The 21,042-nt window shown below is 47.5% G+C and overlaps 1 protein-coding gene and 1 pseudogene across 3 annotated transcripts in view; one reads left to right on the top strand and one right to left on the bottom strand.

The window, feature by feature from the left end:
• Positions 1-21,042, bottom strand: part of CLCN1 (chloride voltage-gated channel 1) — a 33,502-nt gene that overhangs the window by 8,935 nt on the left and 3,525 nt on the right. For 2 of the 3 annotated variants that reach the window (XM_042974141.1, XM_042974132.1), the window contains exons 2-16: positions 20,846-20,966; positions 20,345-20,476; positions 19,645-19,773; positions 19,260-19,393; positions 18,040-18,117; positions 17,498-17,576; positions 11,428-11,553; positions 11,056-11,140; positions 10,748-10,849; positions 10,180-10,264; positions 9,584-9,733; positions 3,250-3,319; positions 2,950-3,060; positions 1,070-1,283; positions 719-852 (exon numbers count right to left, since the gene is read on the bottom strand). In XM_042974141.1, coding sequence (XP_042830075.1) covers positions 719-852; positions 1,070-1,283; positions 2,950-3,060; positions 3,250-3,319; positions 9,584-9,733; positions 10,180-10,264; positions 10,748-10,849; positions 11,056-11,140; positions 11,428-11,553; positions 17,498-17,576; positions 18,040-18,117; positions 19,260-19,393; positions 19,645-19,773; positions 20,345-20,476; positions 20,846-20,966 — 1,750 coding nt within the window. Of the gene's footprint in view, positions 1-718; positions 853-1,069; positions 1,284-2,949; positions 3,061-3,249; positions 3,320-9,583; positions 9,734-10,179; positions 10,265-10,747; positions 10,850-11,055; positions 11,141-11,427; positions 11,554-16,844; positions 16,924-17,497; positions 17,577-18,039; positions 18,118-19,259; positions 19,394-19,644; positions 19,774-20,344; positions 20,477-20,845; positions 20,967-21,042 lie in introns of all 3 variants that reach the window. The other variant, XM_042974147.1, reaches the window with a different exon arrangement.
• On the top strand, positions 6,815-7,143 carry LOC107180449 (annotated as a pseudogene).

The raw sequence follows: 21,042 nt of genomic DNA, 5'->3' as shown, positions 1-21,042 counted from the left end.
CCGGGGGCCTCCCTGTGCGTGTGTTCCCAGCTAAGCTGCAAAAGCAATGCTCTGCTTCTTGTTTCAGCTCCCATATTGTAAACGAGCATTCTTTCCATGGTCTGTTTAATGCCACATTTTCACATTTTTGTTGGTTCTGTGTTGGTGGTTTTGCTGCTTAAACCCCACCCCACCCCTCCCCCTCCCCAAGCAAGAAGGCTGTGATGGGCCTTATGGAGAACATCCGTGTGCTAGGCAAGCTTCGTTCAGGCCTGAGTTATAGCCCTGTCGGCCATGAATTCTAGTTAGTGAATCAACACTATATACATGAAATAAGCTGTCTTTAAAGAGAAACACACATAAAACAAGTTTATGCATTGATTAGTCGAAGAAAATGTGACCAGAGGAACCTAACCCTGTATTTCCTCCAGGGCAATGGTTCAGTATCATATCCCTAATTCAGTGTTCATGGCAACTTTAGAGAACATAACTACAATGACTAATGAGAATCAGCTATAGTTCTCTAATTGGATTTTTAACTATCTTCTTGCGCTTGTGTTAGGACTGTATTTTTCCTTCTCAAAGATGATCGTGTTCCTTAAGGAACACAGGCTGGGTATGCTGTGGCACAAATGCATGGTCCCTAATGACAAGCCCACACTACAGTGTCTCTTCCACCTCTGTGGAGCCCTTGTTCAGGTCGCTAGCTCAGAAGTCTGTTTCCTTCCTTCCCACTGACCTTTCGAATCAACCAGTGGTAAAGTCTTGACTGTGGTGGTCTGGAGCAGGGTTTGCAATTCCCCATACGTGCAGGCAGCTGAAACAAACTTCACATCACGCACCATGATGTCCTCAACAAAGATTGTAAATTTGCTACGGAGGAAGAAAGCATGGGGGTTAGCCCCACCATACACTTGTTCCTTTGCCATCCCAGGCATTCTATCACTCATAATATTCATCAAGTACATGGGAACATAAAAGTAAGTAAAAAGCAGTGTTTCCAAATGTTGACCCTAGCCTTGGTCTCAACCTCAGAACCTCCCACCCCCACCCCATCAAGTCTGAACTAATTCCAGCTGGTGCCCCTGACCTGAGCTGGTTCCAACCAAGGTCAGGCAAGTAGGGTAGCTTCTTGACCTGGATGATGCTGTCATAGAGGGAGGGCTGCAGGCTCTGAGCCACCATGTTGGCCAAGATGACAGCCACCATCATGGGGAGGATGTGGGCAATCTGACCCGTTAACTCGAAGCAAATCACAGCTGTGGAGACCGTATGGGACACTGCGCCAGTCAGCGCTGCTGCCCCTAGAATGACACACAGGAAGCGGTGGGTTAGGGTTGCCATTCCTGGCATGGAGGGCACGTGAGGATGCCATGGGAGTGATGTAGAATGGGGAGACATGACCCCAGTCAGTACCAACACTCCTGACATAATCATCTGTCAAGAGTAGTGGTGAGAATGCTCAAGTATTAGAAAACCATTTTAATCTTACTCGATGTCCTTTGGCAATTTGCAAAATCATTGTGTGTGCCCGGATTTTCACTTATAAAATGAAGACAGTGATGTCCTATCTATTCCTTGCTTTAGAAAGTTTGGATCATTCTGTTTTGTTTTGTTTTGTTTTGTTTTGAAGTAGTCTCTACACCCAGTGTGGAGCTTGAACTCACAACCCTGAGATCAAGAGTCACATGCTCTACCGACTGAGCCACCCAGGCGCCCCAGAAGTTTGGACTGTTCTTAACTGAGCATTTTAAAACCCAGTGATAGCATTTTACTTTGGGCCTCAGGTTTTGATGTCAACAATTTATGAATGAAGAGGGTCAAACCCAGGACTCAGGCTGTGGACTTGGAACATGACACCTGTGTCAGATCCTGGTTCTACAGTTTCTCAACTGTGAGAACAGAACTTGATGCTGCTGGAATCCCATATTCTTATCTCTGAGGTAAATGAGGTATTGAATAAGTTGTAAGGCCCTTGCAGACCTACAATGTTATGATTCTGTGAACTCTTTGAAAACAGAATCTGTCTTATTTGTTTTTAGTTATGTTTTCCCATCAACAGAAATAGTTGCTAGAAGGTATACATGGAAAGAGAACAAGAAAAATTTACAAAAGAGAGGGGCACAGTCAGTAGAGCGTGCAATTCTTGATCTCGGGGTGGTGAGTTCAAGCCCCATGTTGGGTGTACAGCTTACTTGATGGGGAATAAGAGCAGATGACTCTTACTGATGAAAGAGGCTTTTGTAAAGGACTGTGATCGGGGAGTAAGGTCGCCATATGCAATGTAAAGCCGGTTAAGGCTTCTATATTTAAGGGAGGCATGGCCTTAGATGTTATGGGATTTTGGTGAAGAATATAGGAGGGAGGAGGCATACTAATTTTGAGGATTACACTGGCTTCTGTGTTAGACATGGTTTCAGTTGGATGGTTTCAGTTGGATTATCACAGATTATCAGAATGTTAGGACCGTGAGATATCTCAGAAGTCACGTGAGGGCAAAGAAAGTGGGGTGCAGAAAGGTAGCTAACTTGCTCTGTAGTCATGCAGGTGACAAGTGGCAGGGATGAGCACAGAGCCCATGTTTCTTAGGTCTTAGTCATGTACTCTTAAGTCCCGTCAATATTGGTACATCTGCAGGTTGGGAGTATCCAAGCAAGTCACCTGCACTGCTGTTTCTCTGATTCTTTGGAAGCAAAGAAAAACCCTCACCAAACATTCAGACACAATCCTAGGTGCTTTCCTTCTTATCTTGTTTAATCCCCATAATAATCCCTTTTCTACATAAAGAAACTAAGGCTCAAAGACGTTCAATAAGAGCTAATGAGAGTCAGAGCCAAGGGCTGATTATTTGAACAAAAGTTGAATCAAATAGCATAAAATTAAAACCTCATTGTGGAGCCTGGAATAAAGATGTCATGGGAGAGTTTGAGTGTGGCTATTAGGGGTTCCGGAGGGTAGAATGTGTCTCACCAATTACTGCATAGCCGCCGGGTAGGATCTTGTAGATGATGTCATCGAATAGGATACCGTCAGGGAATAGCATGGCCATGATCTCTCCCACCAGTCTTCCAAATGCAGCTCCTAGAGGAAAGACAAAAGGAACGAAGGTATTGAAAGATCCAAGTTCCAGATCCTCTATATTTTCAGAGCCAATCCCTGCTTGGGCACTAAGACCAAACATAAGCCCCAAGCATCCAGACCTTTCCTTGATTTCCCAGTACCCTAGATTGCAGCTCTCAGTAAGATCCCAGGCTTCCCACCAGAACTTACCTAGCACAAACACAGGCATGAAGCCTCCACAGGGTATGGGCATAGTGGTGGCCACGATGGACATCCAAAACTGGGGTAAAAAGAGGCATCAGGACACCCTCTCAACCCTGCCCAATACACATGCATACACTCCACCCTCTCCCCACTTCCAACCCTCCTTCTTGCTTTGAGAGTCACAGAAACCCTGGGATAGCAAATCCTTTTGGAAGCCATTTTGTCTGCACCCTTCCTCCAGAACCAAAAAAAACGTGGAGTGCTCAGTCTAAGAGACAACCAAAGACAACATTATAAGAAAGTTCCTCCTGATCGTTAACTCAAATCGTTCTGACTTGGAGTGACTGTGTTTGCCTTTAGGCAATCTAGAAGGAAGAGTGGAGCCCCTGAAGGCTCCTGTCCCTGCTCCAGAAGGCTCCTGGCCTATACTGTACCCTCTTAGCCTGAAAAGGTCACCTCAGCTGAACAGCCTAAAAGTCTTGAAGCTGGAAGATATCTTTTCCCAGTCAGATTATGTTTCTGAAAAAGAGCCCATTTCTAAGTGGCAGACACCTTGAAGTCTTAGTGACTTACTACATGACTAATGTAGCTTTGAGGTGGTCATTTACAAAGCTGTTTATATGGTAAACCTCACAAGGGAGTCTGGAGTGAAGCCTGTCTTGCCGGAGCCATTTCCTAACATCAAATCACCTTAAGCAGAGATTCAAAACACATCAGATCTGTCCTGGCCATCCTGGAAGGGCACACTGAGAAACCTAGCCAATCTCCAAGGCCAACTCTGTCGGGAAGTATTCCAACAGAAATTGGAACAATTTTAGCAAAAGCAATAGGTACATTCTGTGGCAAGGAATGCAGAAGAATTGAGAAATAAGAGTGGAGAAAAGAGTATTGGTTGAGCTTTTGAAATATCTGTGAAAGAAATAAAAATGTGAGACATAGCATGTGAATTAGGTTTACGTATCACTTCCAAAATACGTCAGCTAATCTTACAAAAGGATCTCAAACTAATTTGGTGAAAGATGGTAGCAGCTAAGTCCAAACAAATTGACAGGATGAAACATTTACAATTAAAAACCTATGCAAATTTACTGTAAGCTGGTAAGAAATAAATTTCTTAATATTCTGAACCTTAGAAAGATTCCCTTGAGGAGTGCCTGGGTGACTCGGTCTGTTAAGTTTAGGTCGTGATCTCACGGCCTGTGAGTTCGAGCCCTGTGTCTGACAGCACAGAGCCTGCTTGGGATTCTCTATCTCCCTCTCTCTCTGCCCATCCCTCGTTCATTCTCTGTCTCTCTCTCTCTCTGAAAATAAATAAAAATTAAAAAAAAAAAAAAGATTCCATTGAGACAGGGCTGGTGTCAAGAGCCATGACAAAAACTCTGGGAAGGTTTCTTTCCAGAAGCTCTGAGTTGATGCAAAATGCATACATACTTCTTCAGGTCAGAATATGAGTGGGTAAAACAGTTGAGAACTGCAAAGTCAAGTGAAGAGATATAAACTAAGAACTCCTTGAGTAGAAAGCAACCGCATGCCTCTTCTCTGCCTGCTCTCAGCACTGGCATGGTGCTCATAAATGCAAGTCAGATGTAGGTAGGTCACTAGGGAGGGAGGGAAGGAGGGAGGAAGGAAAGAAAGAAGAGAGTTTGCTTGGTCCATGCAAGTGTCTGTGCAAATAGTGTCCATACAAAACAGAAAAGGCTTCTCAGAGCTAATATTTGCTGCAACACCCAACAGAAATGCTCGCTGGTAAACTGGTTGAAACCGCAGATGACCAGACACCATGTCAGTCTGTCTGGACATGGAGTTCTAGACCCTTCTAGTTTAACCTTCATAAGTGATTCTGACATATGACAATTGGAGACCCTTTGAACTATTCTGTGCCATCTTTTTGGAATAAGCACATGAAAGCCATATAGAATTTTGTTGGCTTGGGTTTACCTGAACGCTCCAGTAATACAGATAATATGTGGATAATAGGGCTGAATTCAGAGGACAAAGTTTGGATTATCCCCCAAGATATGTGTAAGAACAGATGAGGATCAGAGGACATGGAAGTGATCAAGCCCTGTAGCACAAAGAATGACATATGAGGTTAGCAAACTTTCTGAGCTATTAGCACATGAAAGGAAGGATCCAGAAGCAATGTAAGTAATGTGGAACACAAATAACTCCCAAGAATTTAAACACCCAGTTCTAGAGAACTGGGAAACTAGACACCCGTTATGACAGATGTCACTTTATTTAGACCCTCCACAAGAAGGAGTGCTATGAAGAATTCTACTGAACCCTGGGCTATGTTGAACAGTGATACCAGGTAATGATGTTGGACTCTTAAAAAGGGAAACTGAGAAGTTGTAATATTCATACCCATTGTGGGAGCTGGTGACTTACAGCATGGTGATACTTTCTATGTCTTAAGACTGAGGAATACAGAAGTTCCTTTCATCATTAGCTGAGAACCTTATCTACCTGTATGGATACTGCCTGTGTATGTATGTATGTATGTATGTATGTATGTATGTATGTGTATATATATGTGTGTGTGTGTATAGGTAACCTACTACCTACACTTTAAATTTTTTTTTTTAATTTTTAATGTTTATTTATTTTTGAGACAGAGAGAGACAGAGCATGAACGGGGGAGGGGCAGAGAGAGAGGGAGACACAGAATCTGAAGCAGGCTCCAGGCTCTGAGCCATCAGCCCAGAGCCCGACGCGGGGCTCGAACTTACGGACCGCAAGATCATGACCTGAGCCGAAGTCGGACGCCCAACCGACTGAGCCACCCAGGCGCCCCAAATTTTTTTTTTAAGACAGAGAGAGACAGAGAGACACAGAATCCGAAGCAGGCTCCAGGCTCTGAGCTGTCAGCACACCCTACGTGAGGCTCGACCTCACGAACTGTGAGATCATGACCTGAGCTGAAGTTGGACACTCAACCAACTGAGCCACTCAGGCACCCTTTTTAAAAAAATTTTTTTTAATTTATTTTTAAGACAGAGAGACCATTACCTACACTTCAGAATAAAGGGATGTGTATGTGTCCAATAGCAGAACAGTGAAAATGCTGGAAGCAATGATAATCAATCAGACAATATCAGATTTATAGCAGTGAGTGGTTTTATGTGTATAAATATTATAGAATAGCACAGGCCTGCTACATACTGTGGGGCTTGAAACATAGCCCAGGAAGTATATGAGTTTCTCCCCCTGACACACTTATGATATACACATTATCAAGGATGTAATTCAGTGAGAAATTAATAATAGTGACATACAGTTGAGTCCTGCTATATAATCCAATTAGGCTTCTTAGAATAAACTTTAATCTGTGAAGTTGAATACAGATATATACTTGGGAATCTGAGATGAGGTGAAGTGAGGTGTAGGGGAAATGTTGAAAAATATACAGTATTTTGTTTCTTCAAAACTTTTCAAAAGCTTGACATTTTCTTTTAATTATTTTTTTATTTTATTATTATTATTATTATTATTATTATTATTTTGCTCCTTCTACTATCTTGGAACCTGTGGAGGCCTGCTGGGAACAGGACTCCTGAAAATGACAAGTATGTCTGGAAGGCTGTAGTCCAAAGCCATTTTTGCTGGCTATAAGCGGGGTCTCCAGAACCAGGGAACACACAGCTCTTCTTAAAATTGAAGGTGTTTATGCTCGAGATGAAACTGAATTCTATCTAGGCAAGAGATGTGCTTCTGTGTACAAGGCAAAGAACAACACAGTGACTCCTGGTGGCAAACCGAACAAAACCAGAATACTCAGGAAAAGTAACTCATGCTCCAGGAAACAGTGGCATGGTTCGTGCCAAATTCCAAAGCAACCTTCCTACTAAAGCCATTGGCCACAGAATCTGTGTGACGTTGTACCCCTCAAGGATTTAAACTAACTGAAAAGTAAATAAATAAAGATGTAGATTTGTTCTCCTGTTAAAAAAAAAAGTTGTTTTTTTTTGTTTTTGTTTTTTTTTTAATTTTAGAGAGAGAGAGGGTGCATGCAAGCAAGGGAGAGGGGCAGAGGGAGAGAGAGAATCCTAGACAGGCTCCACAGCTAGCACAGAGCCTGACGTGGGGCTCAATCCCATGACCATGAGCTCATGACCTGAGCTGAAATCAAGAGTCAAATGCTCAACTGACTGAGTCACCCAGGCGCCCCAAAACCTTGACATTTTAAAAGTATATATGATCCTATCAACAACAGCCAAATTATAGAAACAGCCTAAATGTCCATCGACTGAAGAATGGATAAAAAAGATGTGGTATATATACACAATGGAATAGTACTTGGCTATCAAAAAGAATGAAATCTTGCAATTTGCAGCAACATTGATAGAATTAGAATGAATTATGCTAAGCGAAATAAGTCAGAGAAAGATAAATATCATATGATTTCACTCATATGTGCAATTTAAGAAACAGAACAGATGAACATAGAGGAAAGGGAAAGAAAAATAAGATGAAAACAGAGAGGGGTGCCTGGGTGGCTCAGTCGGTTAAGCGTCTGAATTTGGCTCAGGTCATGATCTCACAGTTCATGGGTTTGAGCCCCGCGTCGGGTTCTATGCTGATAGCTTGGGGCCTGGAGCCTGCTTTGGATTCTGGATCTCCCTCTCTCTCTCTCTCTGCCCCTCCCCCACTCACGTTCTGTCTCCCTCTCTCTGTCAAAAATGAATAAACATTAAAAAAAATTTAAAAAAAAAAAAAAAAACAGAGAGGGAGGCAAACCATAAGAAACTTCTAAGTACAAAAAACGAATTGAGGGTTGATGGGAGGCGGGGCTTGGGTGGGGGGATGCACTAAATGGGTGATGGGTATTAAGGAGGGCCCTTGTTGGGATGAGTACTGGGTGTTATACTAAATTCTACTCCTGGAACCATTATTACACTACTTTAACTAACTTGGATTTGAATAAAATTTAAAAAAAAAGTATATATGATCCCAAAGTTACCATACAGCTCAGTCTATATTATTTTCCTTGAACAATAAATTCTGAGATGCTATCAAAACTTGGCCTCGGTTACTTACAGGAAGCTGGGATTTATAAGTGAGAGAAGATGAATGCTGTACTGGAAGTCCAAAAGTCAAATCCCTAACAAGACAGCGAGACTACTTTTACAATAAAAATATCAAATCTTTTGAAGGAACAACAACAGACCTAATTAATAAAGTAGGTGTGCAAAATATGGAAGCTGTTGACCCACTGAACCCACATGGAGTGGAATGGGAAAGAACATGCACAGATACAGCTTCCAGAAACCCAGAGCAAATCCTGAGAATGTAAGTCACAGACTTGGAACCTGGTGCGTCAAGCACCTGGTATCTTTAATCATGGGATCCTTGGCAAGTACATTAAAGGAGCAGCAAAAAACAAAGACATTTTTTTCAACCATAAGCATATATAACTTAGTGACTCATATCCTGCGAAAATATAGATTCACAAAAATTATCACGAATAAGTTAATAGCAAGGTATTCAAAAGCATGAAGGTTCAGTGTGGACAGTCTTTTACTTGAGAACCCTAATATACAGAGGAAATCTTGGAACATACAGGCAACACGCACCGTCAGTAATAAGGCAATCATCAAAAGAGAAAAAAGAAAGGCAAGCAGCAGCCAGAAGAGATGTCACAACTAGGGGTGGAAATAAAAATATCTTTGTATAAGGCGGTGACTGAGAAGCTTAGGAATACATGGTCCTTGATGGGCAGACATGGAAGAGAACGGATGTAAGAGACCAGTTGTGGTTTCCTAACTGAAAGTAGGAGAAAAAGGCTTGAGAGTGGTAAAATCCTCATGGCCTTGCTACCTAACTAGGGAACAATACCATGTATAAAAATTACATACAGTCACTAATAAAATTGATTTAAATATTTTATCTCTTTTGCAATTCTAGAAAAGAGATTACCCACTAGACAGGGGGAAAATGGATATGCAAATCATCCAAAAATGGATAATCAGATGCATGGAGAATGAAGTATACAATTATCTAATATGTGGTGGGATTTGGTTAGCTTATCTTAGGTGTTCCCACAGTCATCTATACTGCTCAACCCCATCTTGTCCTTGTTTACCAGGCTGCTGTGACATCTTAAGCACTTAGCAAATGGAACTTTTAGCAGGCTTATGGTAATGATGGCAACATCACTAAGTTGACATGAATAGACACTGGCTCACTCCTATAGATGGGCAGCTTACCTGTGCTATGGTTTCCAGCTACTTGTTTTTAGGTCCACATGAAGTTTACTCTTTTCTACCCTATGCAAACCATGGGTTCCAGGTTGAAAACAGACAGAAGCTTAGGGGGTCAGGAGTGCAGGAAGGGGTACCTTCATGATAAAGAAGAGGAGGATGATGATGACGACGTTGACTTGTGGATGGATCCACACAGCCGACTGGCCCAGGCTTGCAGGGTCACCCACATGCTTTACCCACGTGTTGTTGTCAAAGAGGGTACTGATGGCTTCACGAGGCATCAGCTGTGAGAGGAAGAAGCAAAAGGGGGCAGGTCTCCAAGGATGTTTGGTGCTAGCACTTTGTACAGAACTGATTCTCCTGGGGTTTCCCGGGTAGCTCAGTCGGTTAAGCATCTGACTTCAGCTCAGGTTATGATCTCATGGTTCATGAGTTCGAGCCCTGCATCGGGCTTTCTGCTGTCAGCGTGGAGCCTGCTTGGGATTCTATCTCTCCTTCTCTCTGCCCCTCCCTCTCTCTCTCCCAAAAAAAAAAACAAATATACAAGTGGATTCTCTCGTCTCATTTTTCAAGGGTCTCTCTTGTCTGTTCTTGGGGAGAGATTCTACACTTGGGTAAAAGTACTTGTGCTCAGAAGCTGGAGGGATGTCTGTGCTGTGGCCCTGCCCTGGCTTAGTCCCAGTTCAGTGACCTGATGCCCACCTCCCTCCCCAGACTCTTTGGAGCTGACCTCTCCAGCCATGAATTGACCCATTCCTGGTGGAAAAGTGAATGAAGCGATGACAAAGGTGACGATTCCGGGATACAGCAGGCGACTGAAAAAGACACAGATTTAAGCCCCCCCAAGTTAGCCACAGTGGATGTCACACTGAGCTGGCTAGCTGGGTCCTAGTAGCCCACTGCAGACTTAGCTCTTTGTTTTTATTTTATTTTTTTAGGAGAGAGAGAAAGTGAGTGAGGGAGAGGGGTGGGGTGGGGGGAGGGAGAGAGAGAGAGAGGAGAGAGAGCCCACGAACTGTGAGATCATGACCTGAGCTGAAACCAAGAGTCAGATGCTCAGTCCACTGAGCCACCCAGGCATCCCATCCTCAGCTCTTTAAACACAGAATGTTCTTGCCACCAAAAAGCAATCTTTAACGGGCAAACCACACCGTGTTCTCTATGTGGAATATCAGGGCTCCTATATTTTATCACAAGTCAAGTATTGGCATTTACAGCCTTTGAGAAAGATTAAAAGGGAGGGGCTCGTGGAGAAAGCAGAAAGTAAATGGGTAGGACACAGAAGGGCAGTGACTCACTGCTTCGCCAGAAACCGGCTGAGGGCCTTGTGCCTTCGGACACCAAGCATGACTTGGCGGTGCAGATACACAAATACAGCTCCCAGGAACCCACAGCAAATCCTGAGGGCGCAAGTCATACAGCAATGGAACCCTCATCCCAGACCTGGCTGTGGCAGGGAAACAAATACCAGGCGCCCACCCTCCCCCAGCAACTCACACTCACCCACGCCTGCCCCCAGGCTTTCAGCTTGAGGCCCTCCCAGCCCAAAGCCGCACCCTGCCCTGCCCCCACCCCCAGCTAACCACTCCCAGGGCACTCCACTGACCCGATGATGGCAAAGGCTGGGAGTTCCTGCAGGTCAAAGGGGAAATCCATTCGGAAATTGGTTCTGAAGAGGGCGGTGATGGTGACTACGGGATGGAAAGGCATGGTGGGAGCGCCACAGAGACCCGAGGGGAAGCCAGGGTCATCAGCCGAGGGTCAATTCCTTCCTTCCTCCGAGGCCAATGTCACCTCTTCCACTGAATTTCCAGTTTTTATGGCCAAACACTGCCCTTCTACTCCGTGATCCAGGACCTATATCTTTGCTCTATATCCTCGGGCCCACTTCCGAAATAATGCCATCCATTCCTTTTCTAAACCGCCCTAAGGAGCTTCCCTACACGCCCCATTACCAGCCTCCCTCTTTCCCTGTTACCGGCATCCTTGTTCCACACGGCCAGCACGCGGAAAACAAAGGCACTGAACGTGGCCGCAAAGAATCCTCGCCAGTAGTTCCGCACGGCAAAGTAGGTAGAGGTGACCTCGATGCTGAACAGCACTCCTGCAGGGGCGTGGGGGTGGTCAGGGCCAGACAGAGTAAGAGGCTCTCCCCCAGCCCCCACCCTGTGGCCCCGAGGTGCTTTTGCTGAAACCTGAATCACGAGGGGAAGCAGCAGTGGGAAGTAATGGTCTCCTGGAACCTCACGCTCTAAAACATACACCTGCCCACGCTGGCGGTTGTTTGCAGGCCGGGGATGTGGTCCAGTAAGATACAGAGAGGAGCTCGGGGTGGGGGATGGGGAGTGTGGTCCTCAACCCACAGACCGAGGGGGTCAGGTGGTCCCACCCTCTCTCTCCCTTAGAAAGTAGGGTTGGGTGGGATTCACGATTGTCAGCCACAGGGACTTAAGGGTTGTTGCAAAGTTTCTGCAGGGAAGTTATGGGAGAAAACATTTCCAGAGCAGGTGCTCAGCAGAGCTGTGAGGCAGAGCTCAGGACCCATGGGAACTCTCCTTCACATTCCCTCCAATCTCTACTCCCTCCTCCCAGGTACCACATACCTTGAGGCAACTTTATAAGGAACAAATAAGAAAAATGAACATGAGAAGCCTTCATGAGAGCTGACAATAATCAATATTCCAAGAAAAGAAGAGGATTCATCAAAGTGTTTAAAAATTAATATTAGGGGCGCCTGGGCAGCTCAGTCGGCTGAGTGTCTGACTCTTGATTTTGGCTCAGGCCATGATCCCGGGTCATGAGATTGAGCCCTGTGCATGCACGTTGAGTGCAGAGCCAGCTTAATATTCTCTCTCTCTCTCTCTCTCTCTCTCTCTCTCTCCCTCTCCCTCTCCCTCTCCCCCTCTCCCCTGTGCGTGCTCTCTCTCAAATTAAAAAAAAAGTTAACATTAAAAACTTGACATAAAATAACAAAAACAAGGGGAAAAACCAAGAGGCTAGGAGTCAAAAACAATTTTGTTTCAGAAAGGTGAGTGGGGCAGAAGGAAAGCTAATTAAAAGGCCTATATAGCACTGTTTCTAAGGAGATGCTGGAGTGGAAAATGAGGAGGTCGATACACAGACCGATAGCAAGCAGAGGGAGGGACAAAGTGAGGAACGCTAATGAGGGCCTAAAAGCGAGATTCAAGAGACAGCAAGGAAAATAACCTTTGAACGTATTAAGAATACGGGAGTGGACTTTGATTAGATGCAGGATAAAAATTGATGGCAAGAAGAAGTAGCTAGCTAAGCCTCATCTTTATGGAAAATGAGGAAGAGAAACCAGAAAAATGCAGCATGTAACTAGATGAGTGGAGGAGGGGCCTGGGCCCAAGAGCAACCAGGAACCAGATAAGGTGCGTCTCCTCCTTTCCCCCCACGGTGAACGGTTGCTGGCCTGAGACCCCTCAGGTAGCAGCTTCCGTCCGAGTCAATGTTTTTCTCCCTGTTCTACATGCAAAGTCACAACTCTGGACTCCTCCGGGACTGCCCCGCTCTGTTTCACAGGTGACAGTCAATAGTTGAGTAAGTTACTTGCGCCAAGAGGATAGTGGCCTGCCGGTTACTCCCTCACAGAGTAGCTGCAGCATTTTGGGTGAGGGTCCCTAGGGGTCAGCTCAAAAGTCACCTTCTCTGGGAAGGCATTCCAGGTGCCCCTCGTCAGGTGGAAACAGCTGACTGTCTCAGAATTTTGGACTGTTTGAGCACTTGTTATGTGTTTCCATCTCTGAGTTCCCCCTAGGATCAAAAGTTCCTTGGAAACCACCACCTAATACAATGCCTGACACATCGTCGGGGCTTTCTGTCTGTTCTATGGGTGAACGGGAGAGGAAGGGGAGGAGAGAGAACAAGAGAGAACAGAACGGGTGAAATTTCAGAGAGCGGAGCGAGGGAAGGGGGAATTTGGGGCAGCTGGAGCTGCCAGCCACCCTTTCTGCCCCTGCTCCTCAAATCACGGCCGGTAAGGCTGCCGTCTCCTCGGGCTGAAAGGAGGATTTGACACAGTGTGGGGAGCAGGTGGAGGAAGTCTCTCTCCTTTTCTTTACCAGTAATAAAACAAAGTCAGCTTTGATTTGTTGGGGTGTAAGCTATCCAACTTATGAATATTTTACGACCATATTTTGAAACCCCGGGCTAGATTTTCTTTCCTATGATGTGGTTCTGGGAATGCTTTCCCCAGCAGTCTGTCACTCTATACTCAGGAATGAGAACTGATTTTACTATTAGTCTGAGCCAAGCAGAAAATGTGCCGCTAAGAGCAAACAAAGCATTAAAAACACAAACAGCTTCTGGAAACTCTCTGGTTTTTGTTCCGTGGCACAGCTCTCTTCTGCCCCCCTGGATGTTCCCTGTTCTCCCCCTCTGGCTCCTTTGCCCCTGCCCAAGCCAGGGCCTTGACCTTGGTCTCCTGCTCTTGCTACTCACAGACACACTTTCTCGATTTCATGGCTTCAACTGCCACCGACAGGCTACTTGTTAGCAAAGCCATGTGTTCAGCTCAGTTCCTGGACTTCAGACTCAACAGTCCAGCTGTCTGGTCGGTATCACTCGGCTATGCCACTGGATCTTCAAACTCAATAGATGTAAAGTAAAATGGATCAACTCCTCCAGACCCGTTTCACGTCCCATATTCCTTGTCTTGCTGACCAGCACCGCTGTCCACCCAATTTTCCTTGGAATAAACTTTGGGAGTTGGCCCAGATTCCTCTTTCTGTCTCATCCTTTATAGCCTCACATAAAATCAACCTCCAGGTCACATCAATTTTACTTTCTATCATCCGTATGTATCATCCTCTTCTCTCTTCTTCCTCTGTCCAGTTCAGTCTCTCATCATGGGGCATCAGGGCTTTGACAATAGCCTTCTTCTTAATCTTAGACTTAATCCTGTTAATCCACAGGCTGGTCCAACTCTGCACGCATCTGCTGGAGGGACTGGATGGATGTGCTGGGCTTGTCGTGTGTCACTCCCTTCCTTGTACTGAATTCTTCCATGGCTCCCCTTCCCCCGTGACAGCATTTCCAAAAGCCCGATCTGTGAGGTCCTTTGAGTCTTATGAGAAGTTCCTTGCAGAAGGGATTCTGTGGGAAATGCTGTACTGGAGCCACATTTTGCATATTCACAAAGCATGCCAGCATATCCAACATTCTGATAACTCTTCCAGTTTAAAGAACTAGCTGTTTAACACAGTGTTTTTCCAACTTATTTGACCTTGGAACACTTTTCACATGTTACCTCTATTAATGCCATGGAGAACCATGTTCTGTAAAACACATTTGGACCTTCACGATTCATGATTTCCTTCCTTCATGGTTTCCCTGTGCAGACTCACTTCCTGTTCCTGTTTCTCTTAACAATGCTCTCATCTACTGTGATTACAGCCCCCAGATCTTGACTTTGCAATGCTGTCTCTTCTGTCCAAAGTACCCTGTCCTCATTGTCTTCCTTGCACTTTGCCCAAACTGTCATCAAGACACTTCTTTGGGTGGGCTATGATGATGGGTTTATCTGCCCATCCACCCCGTCAGCTGTGAGCCCCTGGGAGTATGGGATCCAGCACACCCAGAGGGCACACAGCACAGAGGGCACACGGTAGAAGCAAAAAGATGTTTGTCGTTTTAGCAGGTTGTTGAAGCAGATTTCTTTCATCAGTGTAAGGAATTAAGAGTTGGCTATATAATGAATAAATTATCGTTTTACTAATGTTTTCTTTCAGAATTACTCTATGTTCTTAAAAAAAGAAAAATAATCAAATAAGCCGGCCTTCCAGGGTATTTATTTTTTTAATTTTTAAAAAATTTGAGAAAGAGTGTGTGCATACGTGCGCAAGTGGGGGAGGGGCAGAGAAAGGGAGAGAGGATCTCAATCAGGTTCCATGCTCAGCACAGAACCCAATGCTGGGCTTGATTCCAAGACCCTGGGATCATGACCTGAGCTGAAATCAAGAGCCGGATGCTCAACTGACTGAGCCACCCAGGCGCCCCCTGAAAATTGCATCTTAATTTTTCAGTACTGAACCTTTTCTCGGGTCAAGAGCCATGTTTTACCTGTCGCTCCCTTACCACCTTCCCTATATTCTACACTGGACCAAGAGAAACCTTCCTCGTTCATCCTAGACATTCCAGTTTTATGCAAAAAATACACATTCTCTTCATTTTAAAATAATCTGGCTGATTAAAAAAAAAAAATTAAAAAGCCCACCTGTCTGAAAATGCTTTTCAGACCTTCTGGATTTGTAAGGCAAAAAGAGAAAGTAAAGGTGAAAATGGGTACAAATGTTAAGTGTGAATGTCTAACGTGTACAGAAATTCAAACGCACTGAAGTGTGTACAGAAACTCAAATACACCCCTCACTCGTGGAGACTGGTGACTTGTCTAATGACAAGAGCTGACACCAGAAGTACAGACAGGATGCTAGCTGATCTTACGCTGGGCACAGCATCAGGACAAACGGGTATGACACACTTTCTGCTCCCTCTGAACGCTTACTCGTAAGTCATTCCTGAGCTGAGACGTGGGAGTTACCTGCGCACTCCTCTATGAAGGGACTGATTACATTTTCATAATTGAAAAGCTACCTCTAACGTTTAAGGAGCATATGCTTTTCCGGCAATTTTGTTTCCCCAGTGTCAACTCGGTGCCCTTTTTATCACCAATGAATCCAATGAATGAATGATCCATGTAGTCCCTCCTGTGTTAATCTTGTTACAACGGACTCACCACTAAGTAAACATGGCTGCTTTCTCTGTCCGAGCCCACTTGTTAGTGACCCAGGACAAAGAAAACAGTCTGAAAAGCTGCCCTTTGCCTTTCATTTGCGGGGAGAACTAATCTCAGGTTTATGTTGCTGTCAGGGAGCAAAGGTGCTTTTAATTCCTGTCCGCAGCCCTCGTTAAAGCTGACCATTAGTCTGAATAACCACACCTAGACCCCCGTGTCCTTGATAACACGCACAATGGAAGCTCTCCCGTGGAGAACACACTACATAAGGTCCCCTGTTAGAGGACGTAATAAGTGGAGGGCAAAGGTGTCCAACAATTTCGACAGGCTTTATTGGTTACAAGTAGGGGGACTGGGGGGACTGCCTTGGTTTTCATTCCCCGCTCTACCTCTTGCTAATGGGCTGGCCTTGCTCAAGTCACTTACCCTCTCTGTGATCAGTTTTCTCCTCCCTCTCCTCTGTGCTGTCGGTCTCATACAGTTTTTAGCAGGAGTAAGGTGCTTAGAACATCACCTGCACATGGTAAATGCTCACTAAAGTTTGCTGTTCTTGTCATACTTTGGTTTTAACTGGCAGTATCGCACTTGGGGAGCAGGGCCAGGCAGTGGACTGATGTAGGAGGGGGTAAATCACTTGCCTCCGAGTGGTGTCCCAAAACAACAGCCAACTCCCACAGCACAGCCCACAGTCAGCATGTCAGTGTAATAGTATGGCTGCTACTAGGGGAGAGAGAGAGACAGACAGAGAGATGGGGGGTGGGGCAGGGAAGGGGAGCAGAGAGGAACGGAGAACAGGCAAGGGTGGGGAATAAGGCAGAAAGAGAGGCTTAAGTCACAGAGACTCACAGTGGTCCCATCTCCCCAGTGATTCCCAGGTCAAGAGATACTCAGTTAGTTTGGCAAACAGGAAGTGACCTCATAGGGCAAGCCAAACTTAGAAATAAAAGGTAAATATATGCAAGGCAGGTAAGCCAATAAATGATCATCAGAGAGGGGCTGGAGATGGGGACAACCCGGGCAAGAAGTGTCAATAGGAAGAGAAACAGAGAGGACTTCAGACAGACCGTACCAATAAAAGCCTGCATAAAACAGCCGCCAGCCGCGAAAGAACACATAGCCCTTTGGTGGAAAAGCGTGGGTGCCTGGAACCCAGGGGCTGCGATCCGGGGTCACTCCTTGAATGCCCACCCACCAGTCCCTTCAGCGAGCACCCTCTCCACCCCAAAGCTTAGGCAGCCACTCAAACCCCCTTCCAGGTCGTGCTCCGGGGTAGGGAGGAAGTGGGACTTGCCTCCGATAGGGGCTGCAAAGCAGCATCCCACGCCCACCGCACAGGCCGGCACCAGGAGATCAAGCCGCCCAGACACGGTCTGCAACAGAGAAGCACGCAGGACGAGGAAGGTGGAGGGCTAGGGCCAGCAGCAGTGCTTGTGAGAGATGGGGTGGGGAGGACCAGGAAAACAGAGGGACAGGGTGGGTACAGGAGGCAAGGGCGGAGCTTGGATGGGGCAAGGGGGTGGGGGCGTGGGGGCGTGGGGGCGTGGGGGCGTGGGGGGGGGGGCACTGACGAGGGGCCGCATGGGAGCTGGTGGGCCTGCAGGCCTGGAGGAGCCGGGGAGCAGATCGAGAAGGGCGGCCGGGAAAAGGCTGGGGTACGTGGCGGCGGCGGGGGGGGGGGGGGGGGGGGGGGGGGGCTTGGTGTGTGTGTAGAATAAAGGAGCGTGGGTTAGCGCGACGCCCCCTTTCAGCATCATGGCCAGCCCAGAGCAAAGGCAGCCCTCCCGACGCCCTAAGCACACACAGCCCATCCCTCATTTTCTTTCTCAACCTTACCTCATATACCCCGCAGAACATTGACATGAACTTGCTGAGGACAGCAGCACAGATGCTGGCTATGTGCACAAATGGGCCCTGGGAGAGAGAGGGAGGTGAGGGGTCAGCAGCAGGGGTCCAGACAGGAGGCTGTGCGTCCTTCACTGGACGAGCTTTATGGCTCCAGGCACTGAGCTGGGTGCCACAAATGCGGCAGTGAGCACGACAGAGGATCTGCCCTCCTGAACTTCATTCCAGAGGGGAAGGGGGTGGGGGGTGAGGGGTGGGGAGATGGACCAGCATTTCAATCAGGCTACAGGTGGGGAAAATGAGAAAGGGTGAGGGGCTAGAGAGAGGCAGACAGACTAGGGTGTGATGTGGGTTTAGAGAAGGCACTCGGGGACGGCCACAATTGAGTAGTGTCTCCACTGAAATGAGGCAGTGAGCCACGTGGGTGTCAGGAGGAAGAACGCTCCACGCTGGGTCCTGGGATGGGAACAGCTTGTGCGATTGAGGGACAGGAAGACCCTGTCACCCCAACGCAGTGAACAAGGGAAGCTTGGGAGAGCAGAAGACCAGACAGAAAGAAGCCAGATCAGCACAGGTCTCCTAGGCCCCAGAGAGACGTTTGTACTTGATTTTTAGAAGACTGGAAAGCCATTAGAAGTTCTTAAGCAGAGGTTCTGCCAGTACTGATTCCATTTTGAAAAGACTCTGGCTGCCGTGTGGATTCCCGATTGTGGCCGGGCAAGAATGCACGTGAGTATAACCTTGAAAAAACACAGCCTCTCTCTGGGGTTCAGCTTCCGTAATATTAAAACAAGGAAACTGGTCTGAAGTGCCCCCAAGGCAGTGGTCCTCCACCGGGCGAGATCCCTCTCCCCACCCCCCAGGGAAATTTGCCAGTATCTGGAGGCATTCTGATTCTCGAAACTAGGGGGCGCTACCAACATCTAGGAGGTAGAGGCCAGGGATCTGCTAAACCTTCCACAATGCACAGGGCAGCCCCCCAGAACCAAGAATTACCCGACCCAAAATGTCAACAGGGCCCAGTCTGGGAGACTGCTCTAAGGCCCTACCGGCTCAGACTTCTGTTATTCTACTCCAGGACTAGGACCTTCCCTAGTATTTCCCCTCCCTAACGTACCCTGGCGCGGGCTCTCCCAGCGCCCCTGGTCTCAGGCTCCCAGAGCTCCCTCTGGGCTCAGTGCTGCCCTCTGCCGGAGCACCAGTGGACTTACCTCCTTCCCCACAGGAATGCCACTGCCCAGCCCTGCAGTCAGGGCCACAACCTTGGCCACAAAGGCCTTGACGGTGAGATATTCCTTCAGGATGACCCCACGGAGTATTGTCTTCATCTCAGGGATCCCGGAGCCTAAAAGGTTCAAAGAGTGATTATGTGCCGCTTCCAGCTAGAGGTTAAAAGGGAGACAAACATCCAGACAGGTGGACGTGGTGATGGGCGTGGGTGGGGAGACGATGGCAAGACAGGGGAAAGGGCCGTCAGTCGGGTTGAGGGGCTGAGCGAGGGAGGAAGGGCACTGGAAGGGTCTACAGGCTAAAGAGATAACACTGATGACACGACAGGGGTAGGGTGGTGAGCGGATGGAGGGGGGAGGTTCTCACCAACGGCCTGGGGAGAGATGAGGTGGCAAAAGAGGGCGCTGAAGAGGATGAGAGTTAGCGGGAAGGTGACCCAGACCAGGTACTGCAGAGGCAGGCTGGGCTGCATCTGGTAATAGGTCCACTTGTAGGCTGCAGAGACACGTGCCTGAGCTCAGTCCCAGAGTGGCGGGATGTCACCGCACCCCCACGGTGCAGCACATCACAGTGTGCAAGGAGCGTCCTCACGGCCTGGCCATCCCGTCTGACCTCACCACACGGTATTGTTCTCACTGGACACAAGGGAGCCCGAGTTGTGGGAGGTGCCGTGACCTGTCCAAGTTCCCACCACTTGTAGGAGGTAGAATCTGCGAACCCCACTTCTGAGTGCTGGGACTGCAGGCTGCCCCAGTTTGCCCAGAACCTGGGGTGGGGGGAGGGTGCCTGGGACTCAGGGTGGTCAGTGCCCAAACCAGAAAAGCCCTGGGGAAATGGGGATGAGCTGGTCACCCTATTAGAGGGGCACCCACAGGTTGTATGGCAGCAGCTGAAGGGGCAGAAGTGGATCTGGGTCCGGGTCTGGTCTTCTCCTGGGCCAGACCTCCTCTGTGCAGCGCCCCCCTCTCCCCCAAACACGCCCAGCTTATCCTAGGCAGGAACTCTAGAAACTCTAGGAACCGCTGTGCGAAGAGAGGCTGAGGGTAAAGGACCAGGTTAAACCTACCCTGAAGGCTTTTGGCACTGACATAATCCATGCTCCAGCTAACCAGAGCCATAAGCAGTCCCAGGAGCACCAGAAAGATCCAGTCTTCTCCTAATTTCCTTCTTACCATGTGTCCCAGGCGGCGCATACAGTCTGGGAAGAGGGAAAGACAAAAAGAGCGGCTAACCGGTCACTGTTCTGGGCTGTGATTGAGGACAGGAGCGGAGGAGCTGGGCCCCTGGGGTCTTGTCTATCTCTGCACCTCATTCACTGGGTTTGCCCATGGGTTTACCTGAGTTCTTTCTAACTCTCCTTTCCTGGGGGTGGCTGGGAGGGAGAAGAGGGAGCCAGGCAGGGTGAGAGGAGGCAGAGAGAGATGCCTTTCCCTACTGCTTGGAGGGGGACTTGGGTGTGGGTGAGGGGAGGGCAGAGAGTGAGCTACAGGCGGTGGGGATGTCCCAGTTCTCCTAATCCCTGCGCCTCCTTCCATTCCAGATCCCTTTATTCCTTAGTCCCCGTCACCTTGACATTTAGAAGAGTGATCCTCATCCTTGCTGTCCAGGCTGTCACTGGAGCCCGTCTTCGGGGGCATCCCCATGCCCTGCTCCTTGTGCGGGGGCTGCTGTTTGTGATGGCCATAAATCTGGACACGGGGGGAATGGGAAACGTCTGTTTTGTTGGAGTCCGAAGGAATAGACGGAGGGAAGCACCCAGACCCA

This window comes from Panthera tigris, chromosome A2 (assembly GCF_018350195.1).
Source record: "Panthera tigris isolate Pti1 chromosome A2, P.tigris_Pti1_mat1.1, whole genome shotgun sequence".
NCBI lineage: Eukaryota > Metazoa > Chordata > Mammalia > Carnivora > Felidae > Panthera > Panthera tigris.
The sequence above is the reverse complement of the archived record's forward strand: the minus strand, read 5'-3'. Positions and strand labels throughout refer to the sequence as shown.